The following is a 12,788-nucleotide window of genomic DNA, read 5'->3' on the forward strand; positions in this document are numbered from 1 at the left end:
GGAATCAGGCCTAGCATGGGTTCACAAAGGGCAGGTCCTGCTTGAGCAACCTGATCTACTGACCCATATGGCAGATGAGGAAAAGGCTGCTGATGTAGTAGTCTACCTAGATTTCAGCAAAGCCTTTGACACTGTCTCCCACAGTATTCTCCTGCAGAAGCTGGCAGCCCATGGCTTGGACAGGTACATTCTTGGCTGGTAAGGAGCTGGCCAGAGGGCCAGGCCCAGAGAGCGATGGTGAATGGAGTCACATCCAGCTGGCAACCAGTCACGAGTGGTGTTCCCCAGGGGTCAGTGCTGGGGCCTGTCCTCTTCAATATCTTTATCGATGACCTGGATGAGTGCATCAAGTGCACCCTCAGTAAGTTTTCAGATGACACCACACTGGCTGTAAGCGTTGATCTGCATGGAGATAGCAAGGCCCTATAGAGGGATCTGGACAGGCTGGAGAGCTGGGCTGAAGCCAATGGGATGAGGTTCAACAAGACCAAGTGCCAGGTCCTGCACTTCGGCCACAACAACCCCAGGTGATGCTACAGGCTTGGGGCAGAATGGCTCAAAGATTGTGTAGAGGGAATGGACCTGGGGGTATTGATTGATGCTGGGCTGAACATGAGCCAGCAGCGTGCCCAGATGGCCAAGAAGGCCAACAGCATCCTGGCTTGCATTAGAAACAGTGTTGCCAGCAGGAACAGAGAGGTAATTGTCCCCTTGTACTCAGCACTGGTGAGGCTGCACCACAAGTACTGTGTCCAGTTTTGGGCCCCTCACTGCAGGAAAGACATTGAGGGCCTGGAACGAGTTCAAAGAAGGGCAACAAGGCTGGTGAGGGGTCTGGAGCACAGGCCTTAAGGGGAGAGGCTGAAGGAGCTGGGAATGTTCAGCATGGAGAAGAGGAGGCTCAGGGGAGACCTTGTTACTCTCTTTAACTACCTGAAGGGGGGCTGCAGTGAGCTGGGGGTCAGCCTCTTCTCTCGCGTAGATAGAGATAGGACTAGAGGGAATAGCTTCAAACTGTGCCAAGGGAGATTCAGGCTGGACATTAGGAAATACTACTTCTCTGAAAGAGTGGTCAGGCACTGGAATGGACTGCACAGAGAGGTGGAGAAGTCACCGACCCTGGGGGTGATTGAGGAACATTTGCATGTTGTGTTGAGGGACATGGTTTAGTGGGAGCTATTATATAGGTGAACGGTTGGACTGGACAATCTTTCAGGTTTTTTCCAACCTTGGTGACACTATGAGCAGTGTCTGGAATTTCAATTGCAGCATGCTACACACTCTTTAACCAACTAGGGATGTGCTGAACAACAGAAATAGTTTGGAAATATTTGTGTTTTGAGCTCCTTCATGTCATCTTCCTTACTCCTTTTACATTATTCTTGACCCTACAATTCACAGTGAGTATTTAAGATTGATTCAAACACATGAGAGCAGGTAGAGAAACTGAGGAGTACAGTGTCTTATTTCAAACATTTACATTAGTCCCAATGCAGGACAGTCTCAAGTGGTGGTGCTGCCAATAGCAGCAGTCCCTCCTTCATCTACCTCCAACTCTTCATTCTCTTTAATTTGACACTCTTTTTCATATAATCAAAATCACCAGTCCGGTTACATCAGTCAGATCAGGCAACTGATACAGGTTAAAACAGATAGACATATTTCTAATCTCCCCAACAAATGAAAGCATTCATTAGGATTTTGCTTTGGTATAGCTCTCCTTCACCACACCATATCCATATGCTGCTATTTTTAACAAATACTATGACAAATTTTTCTCTCTGTAATACCCAAATGGATGTTATTTTGAATCTCAGATGGCCATGTGAAGAATACTTCTGATTAGTAAGAACACATTAGAAAAGGTGCAATTATTTTTTGCAGAACTTTATTTGATGTTCAAGCAGACTTTGAAAAAATCCTTTACTTTGCTTCTCAGTGAATTACAAGCACCCTAACCTCACAAAAAGTCTTAAGAAAAGTTCAAAATAAAGAAAACATGGGTAATTTTAGTTAGTACTAAGCTGCTGAAAAACTCATAAGCGCACTTAGGAACTTGGAGGTACCAGAATGTTTGTGAGAACTTCATTGTTGAGAATTAGCATACCACAATAAATGACACTCAAATATAGTTACTTTCCAACATGCATACCTAGAAAAAACTGATTCTTAAAAACAACTAGTAATTAAGAAATGAGCTAGTCACAGATCAGCTAAGGCTAAAATTTTCATAAAAGGTAGTGAGGTGGTTGCTGCTGACTCGCTAGTTGTAAGGGCTATAATTGAACTGACAATTCAAAGAGTATCTTTAACCATATATTGATAAGAACACAGAGAACAAAAGGAGGTAAAAATCAACAATGCTGAACCCTCAAGTTGCTATCTGCAAGATATAGCATTATACATCAACATGCTGCAGTATTTGCATGCTTATGTGTTTTGCTAGCTCAGTTTGCAATTATACAAAAGACAAAAGTTAGCCCACGTAAAGCCTCTAAGTTTGGGATTAAAGTTAAGGATTCATGACTCCTTACACTGCTAAATATAAATCCAAACATAAGTACTACCACTCCCCTCTACGACTGCCTTTGAAGAAAGCTTGGATACAATTAGCTTCTTCATAGGCAGGAGACTAAACAAAAGAAAAAAAAAGTGAAATTAAAGAGGAAATACAAGCTGTTTTCAAAACAAAGATAGTATTTCTGCAGACTATTTATTTTATCTTAATTGAAAGGCTCTTGGTGTTTTGTTTTGTTTTTTAAAAACGCTTGCCTTCTGATCTGTGTTTTTTTCTCACTATTCAGTTACTAGATTTAGTGCATCTAGTAGGTTAAAAAGCCATCAAAAATACCCACTTTAAAATGCCATATCTTTTTAATATTTAAAATAACAAGTGCCACAGATACTGTTATGATTAGAGTAGTACACACTTCAGTACAATATGTATGGATGTTCTGTTTCAAAGCAGCTTCTTAAATGACAGTGTCTCAATACTGTAGATGTAGCACCTTTAAATAATCAATTTAATTTAAAGCAGCCCTGGTAAGGATTCATGCACTTACCCGTATCCAGCTGTTGGCCTTCAATTCCACCGGGTTCTGTGGTTCGCTGCTGTACAGACAACATAAACACTGCATCAGAGTCTTCTGGCTTTCATCTGGTGAAAAAAAAAAAAAGCAAATAAGGATATGTTAAGGGAAACATTAAAGAAACACATCAGTACAGACATAATTGCACACAGTTTCTACCTATCCACAAAAATGAAGTCCTAAATATCAGTCACAACTCACCATGCTACTATTCTGCCAGATTTCCACAACATGATATTATTCATATGTAGTTCTTGTGTAACCATTTCCTTCAACAGCATTTTAAAAGGAAGTAGTTTAAAATATACAGAATAATTAGATGCTTTTAAGATATGTGACCTAACAAATAATTTACATAACAAACACCTCAAGCTACTAACAAGTATTATTTAAATACTTGATTGAATGACTACCATTAATGATAAACAATAATTGACCATAGTAAAGTAGTTACTACCTCATGTCAAAAGTCTGCACAAATAGATTTTTCATAAGTGAGCATTTTTAAGTTTGCAAACTATGAGATCATTCATAACAACAATGTAGAGCAGAGCTTTCTGAAGAGTATATTAAGATTCTCCACGCTTCATTAAATGATTAATTTCTGCAGCGTAACACCCAAATGCTGCTGGACAAAAATCCTATTATTCCTTTCCATTCAGATTCAGATCAGATTTTTTTAATTATAACCTACTTCTGGAAACAAGTTGTCTAGTCTAAAAAATTACTATATGCATAAATACCATCACACTATTTGCACTGATACATTTCTAGAGGAGTTGACTATGGAGAGTAAGCAGCTGGAAAGCATTTCACTTGTGATATTTTCCTACCATCTTACTTCCAGTAGGGTTTTTGTTTGTTTGTTTGTTTAATGTTCTTTGTGAGATACAAAGACTCTACACTGAATATTACTCTAGAGTAAAACTGCATGGCTGTAATTCAAATAATGAAAACCAGATCTAGCATTGTAGCTGATATAACATTGACATAAATGATATTATAAGATAAGCAAGTAATTACACAAGTTTCAGAAATTACATTAGGAGACAATTTAAGCATTGTCATGCTCAGTAAATGATTTGCTTTCTGTGCATTTACTATCCAGGATGTAATAAAGAGTATTTAGAAGTGCACTGTTGATGAAGCCAGAAGAAAAAATAAGAGTTCAATTAAGTAATGCCTGTGTTTTCACCAGGTGATCAGAGATGTTTATACTGACTTTAACCAGTATTCCTCAATAAATGTCCAACAAGCCTGTAGGCCATCACAGGCCTCCCACTGAGAAGCATCTCTGCTCTGAAGTGGTTTCTCATACACACTTAACTGGCTGCAGTTTGAGGTGTTCTGACATTGCATGTTTAGGCATTTATTTTTTTTAATACATGGTTTTACAAGGCTAATGATTTTCTAGGCTGTTTAAGATCAGAGTAAGAAAAGCTAACCTGTTAAATCCTCACCAGAAATTTAAAATATCTCTGTACTTAAATTGTAACTGTATCCAACCAGCATTAAGACACTAAGAAGAAGCTTTAAAAAAAAGTCTCACTTAGAAAAAATCTGTTATTTGAGTGTTAAAAATAAAACATACCATTTTCTTTGTTTAAACTTCTAAATGATAGATACTTGCTATCATTTTGAACACAACAGACAGACACTTTTTAGTAACAGTAAGTAATGAGGTCCAGAAAAAAACCTGAAAACAAGTCATTGATCTTGAATAAAGCATATAAAAGTTAATGTATCCCTTCTTTTGCCTTATTCTACTTATATTGTATTTCTTTGTGTCATCTTGTGCAATCATTTTAAATTTAGTTCTGCATTAAAAATAAATAAATAAATAAATAGAAAGAGGAAATGTAACTTCTGAATAAGACTTTGGACAGACAGCCTTTTGCTACATGCCATAAAATTAAAAAAACACTGCCTGTCAGAAATGCAAATCGGTATGAAGAAAGTCAAAACAATGAACATAAAGCTGAGATGAACAAAGTGCAGTTTCTCAGCATAATGAGATGACACAGATGTAGAGATTAAAACTTCAGCCTGTACTTGAAGATGGATTTGGGAGTGCCAGTTGATGAAAGATTCAACATGAGCTGAAAATGTGCGCTTGCAGCCCAGAAGGCCAACTGTATCCTGCACTGTATCAAGAGAAGCACAGCCAACATGTCAAGGAAAGTGATTTTGCCCCTCTATTTTGCTCTTGTGAGACCCCATCTGGAGTACCAGTTCAGTACTGAGGCCCCCAGCACAAGAAGGACATCAAGCTGTCGGAACAGTTCCAGAGGACAGAAGATGGTAAGAGGGCTGGAGCACTTCCCCTACGAGGGCCAGCAGAGAGATCTGGGGCTCTTCAGCCTTGGAGGACAGTAGGCTCCAGAGGTACTTTAAAGTGGCCTGTCAGTACGTGAAAGAGTCATAGAGGAAAACTGGGAAGGGACATTTTATAACAGCAGGTAGTGAGAGGATGAGTGGAAACTACTATAAACTGGAAGAAAGTAGATTTAGACTAGATATTAGGAGGAAATTCTTTACTGTGAGAGTAGTGAGGCACTGCAGCAAGTTGCCCAGGGAGGTTGTGGATGACCTCTCTCCAGAGGTGTTCAAGGTCAGGCTGGATAGAGCTTTAAGCAACCTGTTCTAGTGGGAGGTGTCCCTCCCTACACGAGCAGGGTTGGAACTAGGTGATCTTAAAGGTCCTTTTCAATCCAAACCATTCTACAATTTCATGATTTGAAACCAATTTATGTTAGCATCATAGCCCTCTTATCAGTTCCCAGAAAATAAGGTGCTTAACAGCTTAACATCTTTCTCAGACAAAATTATCTTTTTGCTACAGCAAAACAGATTTATGAAAAGAAGAGAGAAATCACCCAGATGCTGAAGTACCCATTCATAATCTGCAGTTCACTTCTTCCAGGTTCATTCTTTCCTTTTCTACTACTACTTTTGAACTGGGGAATAAACATGGGATGACTACGAATAAAGGGTATAGAACTGCTTAAAATATTTTTGGTAGCTGTGAAAAATAATCACATCAAACGACCTCCCCTCCAATTTTTCTAGTAACTGTGATGAATGTGAAAAAGATATCATTGCAGCATGAACTGAAAATCATTTTCAGGGTATAAATCAAAGCACCTGATCTTTCTACAGTGTGAAAGATTGCTCTATTAAACAATGAGCTAAGACATTCAGAGAACAAAATTAGTTACTCAAAGGTGAAAATTGTAAGAAAAAAGACTGTTACCAACTTTCCTCTTCCAATAAAGTGTTTTATTAATATTTACATTGTACTCCTTCAATGTCCCTCCCTCAGAGTAAAAAATAATTTAAAAAAAGGTTAAAAAACACATAATAGTGTGGTCTCAATCATCCTGTGATGTAATCTGCTTATCATCAACCCATAATTAACACGACCAGATGCAAGGAACTAATGAGAAAACACTAATCTTAGAACGAGAAATATTCTTTTTAAAGTTCATTGTAAAATGTTATTGAAAAAATGGATATGTATTTAATACATATTTCTTGTATACATAAAATATATTTTATATATACAAATATATATATATGAGAGAAATAATTGATTAATTAAAGAGCAATCAGCAAAGAGTGAAATTTCTGTGGAAATGAATACATGCATGCTCACACATACACGCTGACATAGAGAGCCATCATTGAATTCCCCAGCATTTTCAGTATTAGTTTGGATTTCAATACTTTTGGACTCAAAACTTAAACCATGAGGGGCCTACACTGGAATTCCTTACCCAGACTGAACTCCTCATGTATCTCTTGTGGTTCAGGACCACAAGTACAGACATTAATTTTAATCTGGTCATGCTTCCCCCACATTAGTGTTCTAAATATGGCTAACTTGGGCACCTCCTGCCTAAGAGTGTTTATGAGGAAGTTATTTTCCCTTAGAGACCATGCTTCCTGCTGTATGGTCAACCACGTCAGCATCTAGCACCAAAAGACATACCTATCTAATGTGACAGGTATTCTGGTTTGGACAAAATGCAGAAGTACAAGTTTTTTCTCTTCTGCTCATTAGTATAAGAGACTGAATTGAACAGAATTATTTCCTTCTGCAGCAAGGGTGGCCTGGTCTTAGACACATCTCCGCATGAGCTACTTATTCAAATAATAAGTTACATTAAACCCTGTAGAAAGTCAGCATGTGCTATAGCCAGCATTATCTTATAGAGTATCTCCAGAACTAGAGTCAAACAAAATGAAAATTAGCTGAAATTTTATGTGCCAGCAGTCCAGAAAGAACTCATGTGGTTCCAAAACTATGAAGTGGTAGAAATGGATAAGCAGACCACTTCAGGTCTACTAATGCCAGGAAATCTCCTCCTCTCATCTCTAAACACTGAAGTAAAGAATTCTATTTGGACTGTGTAAAGTCCCTGAAATTTGATAGCTTGCAACTCTGACTCCAGAAAACAAACAAACAAACAAAAAAACATGAACAAACCAAGCCAAACAACTTGAAGTAAAACTCCAATCTCCTGCAATCTGCAGAGTTTACAATTTGCAGTTTGCGACTGTTACAGTCAACTAAAAACAAGACATTTCTTGTTTCAAAAAATGCAGGATTCTGGAATAGGGGAAAGTACATAAGTATAGCTGGGGTTGCTGTAAAAATGCAGAAAGCAGAATCAAATGCCTTTCAACTTTGATGAAAAAAAATACAGGTGATGCTTCTTTCTGTAACATGATATATTGTCAGCTCATTGACAGTGGTGGGTTAGAAACTTGCATGTTTCCAACAAAAACTGGATGAAAAGCGCTTCTTTAACTGTAAACACTAACAGATATCATCATTCTTAAAAACTGCAGCTACAATTAAAATGGGAACTTCTTCATCAAAAAAATTTAGTCCATAAAGTAAAGAAGGCCCTTCTCAAAAGGTGTCACAAAAGTATACATTCGTTCCTCTGCAATAGTGACTTACATTTAAATCAACAGTTCCTTCCCAGATCTTACTTTCAGATGGAAAGTGCTAACTTAACATGTCTATCGTGTGCTTTACACATTCTGCCTGTGCTTGAAGCTGAATGGAAGATAAATCTGAACTAGAAGACATACGATCATTTTAAGCTCAGTGCTCTGACCTAATAAGCTCTTCCAAAAGATGACAAAAAATTGTCCTTTCCCATATTTTTCCAAAAGAAAGCATGGATCAGGAGAGATAATCTGCAACCTTTTTTCTTTTAGTAGTTGTAGCTGTAGGAGAAGATCAGAAAAAGACTATTTCCAAGGGCTGACAAGTTTAGAATCACTCTTCAGATTAATAGTGGATCATAAACCATTTATCAAAATCTCAGTTCATGTTAAGAATACTACAAAGGATGTAAGAGGTATCATGTGTAGTTTGCTCCCTTCTACCAGTTTTCTTGCCCGCTGTTGCTCTCCTCTCCTTTCATCTCATCTGAGATACACATATATTATCAGTAAAAGGCTTTTGAGTTTTCATACCTTTTCTTTCTACGTCATTGCATTACTTTTTTGACTTTTAATCTCTGTATTTTTGCAAGTTTAAAAGATGGGGAAAACACAGAATCAAATCTATGAAAACAAACAATCATAGTATAGTACAGGTTTTCATTAATTAAAAAAACAGGTATCAGAAAAAAACATTTTTTCTCTGTTAACCTATCTAATATGACATTCTAATACATAGCTAGAAGAAACCTCAGGTGAAAGTAATCTTCAGCATTAGATTGTGTGCATTCTGGGAGTCCAGCAAAAATATAAATACAGTAAGAAAATTAGAAACACAACAGAAATCATGATGCACACACATACTCAATGGATTTAAAACTGTTCCCAAGTTCATTAATTTAATAGACTATTTACAGAGTTTTATCTCCAGAAGTTAATTTAAGATTTCTCTATGACATTTTAAATAACTTGGCTAATATTTTTATTGCAAAATTCTACTTAAGTGAAAAAAAGCTGCATTTAAATGGCAAATTCAAAGCATATGCCAAGCTGTTATTTTTTTGCTTCCTAAGGAACAAAATTTATGTTACAGAAATATCAATAAGAGGTTCTTACCATATCCTATAACAAAAGGATTCCAACAAAGTCTTCCTAGTAACTGGCCAATTAAAGGGAACTGCTGAATTGCTACAATTGAATTCTGTTAAGACAAAAATAAAAATATAACATCAACAATAAATTAAGAGAACTGTTAATGACAGAGATAACAGTGAATTACATTCCCAATGATTTTGCTGTGAAGTGTCCTGGAAGGAAAATGCTTGCAGGTAGGTAGCAAAAGCAGAACTTTGTGAAATCAGCTATAACATTATAATTTAAATAAGTTAAAGCTTCAGTAATTTGCTCAGCTAATGTCTAATTTTGTTAGAAAATTTTTTATTTCCCTCACATGCAGTAATCATTAGAACACTACAGATAACCAAGACTCTGTGATAGATAAAAGCAAAATTTTAATATAGATTTGTTGGTCCTCAATAATATACGGTCTCACAGAGTTTCTGAAGAAATTAATATTCACTACAGTAAAAAAAAACAACTAAGCATCTTTCAGTTACTTCTGCCTGCTTATGACTAGTCAGGAACAAACTGCTATTTAACATCTAACAGAAAAGAAAGCAGCTTTACTAAAGTAGTAGGCATTGTATTTGTACATGACCCTGGGTAATCAGTCTTATTTTTCCATTTTTGTAGCTTTGCCATCTAATAAATGAAGGCTTTTAAAAATGGGGGTTTGCTGACATAAAGTGTAAGTAGCAGGAGCGATAACCATCTCCCGTTCCTGCCATAAATTCCTTACATTTGTCTCACGTTTGGGGTTAGCTCTAGACTTTCTGGGGCCATATTCACAAGGTCCATTTCAGGCCAAGCCTCAGATTACTTGAAGTAGCAATATTAAAATAGACTTCTTTTTCTCCTAAGTAAAAGAAGTATCCACAGGAAAAAAAATATTACTAAAAGAATATCATATGTAAAAATTAGATTCAGATCAGAAATAATAAAAAAAAACAGTTCTACATTTTTTAAAGAAGTCAGCCTCATACCTTAACACAGTATTTCTATGGCTAATTAAAATGACTACATATATTTTAAGTCATGCTCAGGAAAACATACACACAACTAAGCATAAAAATAACTAATGTTATTTAAACATGACATGAAAGTGCTCTAGTAACTGCTAACAATAATTAAATTACGGAACAGGACAGCTAGCAGCCCATCTCAATTACTGTAATGACAGAGTTCACAACATATGCTACAGTTCCGGGGTTGGGATGTCAGAAGACTCTCTGAGATTTTAAAGTATCAGTTACAATTTTGCATGTGAATGCCTCTAAATAATTCCCCTTACCACCTGTCAAGCAGGAAATAAAAAATCTCGTTTGTCTTTTTAAAGAGTTTTTTAAAGAGACCACAGCATTAGCTGGGAAAAAAAAAAATCACATGATGACAACCAATGCAGAACTGGGTGTCTGGCAGAGCTCAGAGACTCCAGTTGGAATATTTAGTGGTGTTCCACAGTGGTCAGAGCTGGTTCTGGTCTTGTTCAACATATTCATTTACAACCTTGATGAGGAGAATAATGTCCACCCTCAGTAAGTTTATGATGATACAAAGGTGGGAGGAATGGCTGACATACCAGAAGTCTGTGTGTTAAATCTCATATGAGATTTAACCAAGGCAGGTGTAGAGTCTTGCACCTAGGGAGGAATAACCACACATACCAGTACAGGCTGGAGGATGACATGCTGGAGAGAAGCTCTGCAGAGAAAGACCCGAGGTGTCCTGGTAGACAACAGGTTGGCCATGAGCCAGCAATGTGCCCTGGTGGCCAAGAAGGCCAAAAGGATCCTAGAGTGCATTAAAAACAGTGAGGCAAGCAGGTCAAGGGAGATTATTCTCCCACTCTACTCTGCCCTGGTGAGGCCTCACCTGGAGTAGTGTTTCCAGCTCTGGTGTTGTCGATACAAGGACAGGGATCTCCTGGAAAGAGTCTAGCAGAGGGCCACAAAGATGATAAAGGGCACGGAGCAACTCTCTTATGAGGAAAGGTTGAGAGACCTGGGTCTCTCAGAGGGAGTCTGATCCATATTAACAGATATCTAAGGTGTGGGAGGCAAAGGAACGAGGCCAGACACTTTTCAGCAGTGCGTGGCAACAGGACAAGGGGAAACAGCCACAAACTGATGTATAGGAAGTTCCACATAAATGTGCCTAAGAACTTCTTCACAGTGCAGGTGACAGAGCACAGGCTGCCCAGAGAAGTGGTCGAGTCTTCTTCTTTGGAGACATTCAAGACCCACATGGAGGCCTACCTGTGCAACCTGGTCTAGGGAGCTGCTTTAGCAAGGGGGTTGGATCTCTAGAGGTCCCTTCCAGCCCCTACAATTCTGTGATTCTGAGAATAAGAAAAAGCTCCACCCCCCCATAAATCAGGGGAACTGTAAGCGCATTCCTGTTTATATTACCTGGGACTGTTTCCCCAGTTTGTTTCTCTGATCTAGTGACACCTCAGGCTAGAAACAGAAGCCTCTTTGATTCCCTTTCTTCCAAACATGGTGCAGATTGTTTCTGAGGCTGCCTTCAAAAGAGGTCACTCCTCCCGTAAAAGTCACTTACCATATGTTTCAGAGTTTCATAAGTCTGATGTAGAAACTCCTGCAACTGGGGCAAGTGAAGACAGACATCCTTCTGGGTTTCCACAGTGGTGGCTTGACCCCACTCAATAGCTTTATCCAACCAATATTTGAAGTTCAGTTTAGGCACTGTAGTATCCTGGGCCATTCCACAATGCTTTAAAAAAATAAAAAGAATAAAGAAAACAAATTACAACTCCAGGCATAATTAAATACTGGCTTGAGATCGTGAAAGGGAAGGAGTTTCTATTGAAACTAAACACAATAAATACCAGGTTTGACCTGTCATACTGACAGATGTATTCTTTTTCAGTCTCACTTCCACTCCCTTCTGTTAGTTAGGATTCCTACATCAGTTACCAGTTTATCAGTTAATCCAGATCTGGCCCTTATTTTTCACTATTTACTCTAGAATATGAGAAATTCAGAAGTTGTATTTATTGTAGATCACCTTAATATATCATAGAATCTTTTGAGTTGGTGTTATGGTTTTATGATTTTTGTTGTATTATTGATATTCCACATCATAACATCATGTAGTGCATTAAGAGTTAAAGATTTAATACTCCAGCTCCGTGGATCATCGATAGTTCCAGGTGTATCTGTCTCAGAAGAGAAGAACTACATTCCCCAGAGGACTGTGTGATGCTTTGCATTTTTACGTATTTCTGCCAAGAGGGAAAGATAGAAACTGTCTGCAGTCAAGGGACTCTCTCCTCCCTTCGGGATGGACTCAGCAGTGGGTGTTTGTTGCAGCCGTCCGCCTTCAGCGTTAGCGTAAGGCCTTCGGTTTATCGGACACTCTCTCTTGCTCATTTTATTTGATTCATTAGCCTCAATTCTAATTATACTGTATTATATTGTGTTATTTTGCTTTCTGATATCTGATTTAGTAAATTAGCTTTCCTCTTCAGATCGTTGCCGCTGTTTTGTTCCTAGGCCCATCTCCCTTCTTTTTTTTTTTCCCTTTCCCCCTTTCCCTTCCCTAGGGTGTGGGCCCGTGGGTCCTCTGCCTCAATTGTCATGGCACCAGGTCAAACTGTCC

General features: G+C 38.1%; 2 protein-coding genes across 2 annotated transcripts in view; one reads left to right on the plus strand and one right to left on the minus strand.

Moving 5' to 3' along the window:
- The window catches only part of AOPEP (aminopeptidase O (putative)), a 296,802-nt gene that overhangs the window by 229,176 nt on the left and 54,838 nt on the right, over positions 1 to 12,788 (plus strand). The window lies entirely within an intron of this gene.
- The window catches only part of FANCC (FA complementation group C), an 80,103-nt gene that overhangs the window by 53,384 nt on the left and 13,931 nt on the right, over positions 1 to 12,788 (minus strand). The window contains exons 3-5 of the mRNA XM_065745676.1: positions 11,727 to 11,900; positions 9,165 to 9,249; positions 3,063 to 3,157 (exon numbers count right to left, since the gene is read on the minus strand). Coding sequence (XP_065601748.1) covers positions 3,063 to 3,157; positions 9,165 to 9,249; positions 11,727 to 11,891 — 345 coding nt within the window. The 5' untranslated portion in view covers positions 11,892 to 11,900. The remainder of the gene's footprint in view (positions 1 to 3,062; positions 3,158 to 9,164; positions 9,250 to 11,726; positions 11,901 to 12,788) is intronic.

The sequence above is a fragment of the Cyrtonyx montezumae genome, unplaced genomic scaffold (assembly GCF_038088225.1).
Source record: "Cyrtonyx montezumae isolate F1298 unplaced genomic scaffold, pur_monq_1.0 scaffold_36, whole genome shotgun sequence".
NCBI classification, from domain to species: Eukaryota; Metazoa; Chordata; class Aves; order Galliformes; family Odontophoridae; genus Cyrtonyx; species Cyrtonyx montezumae.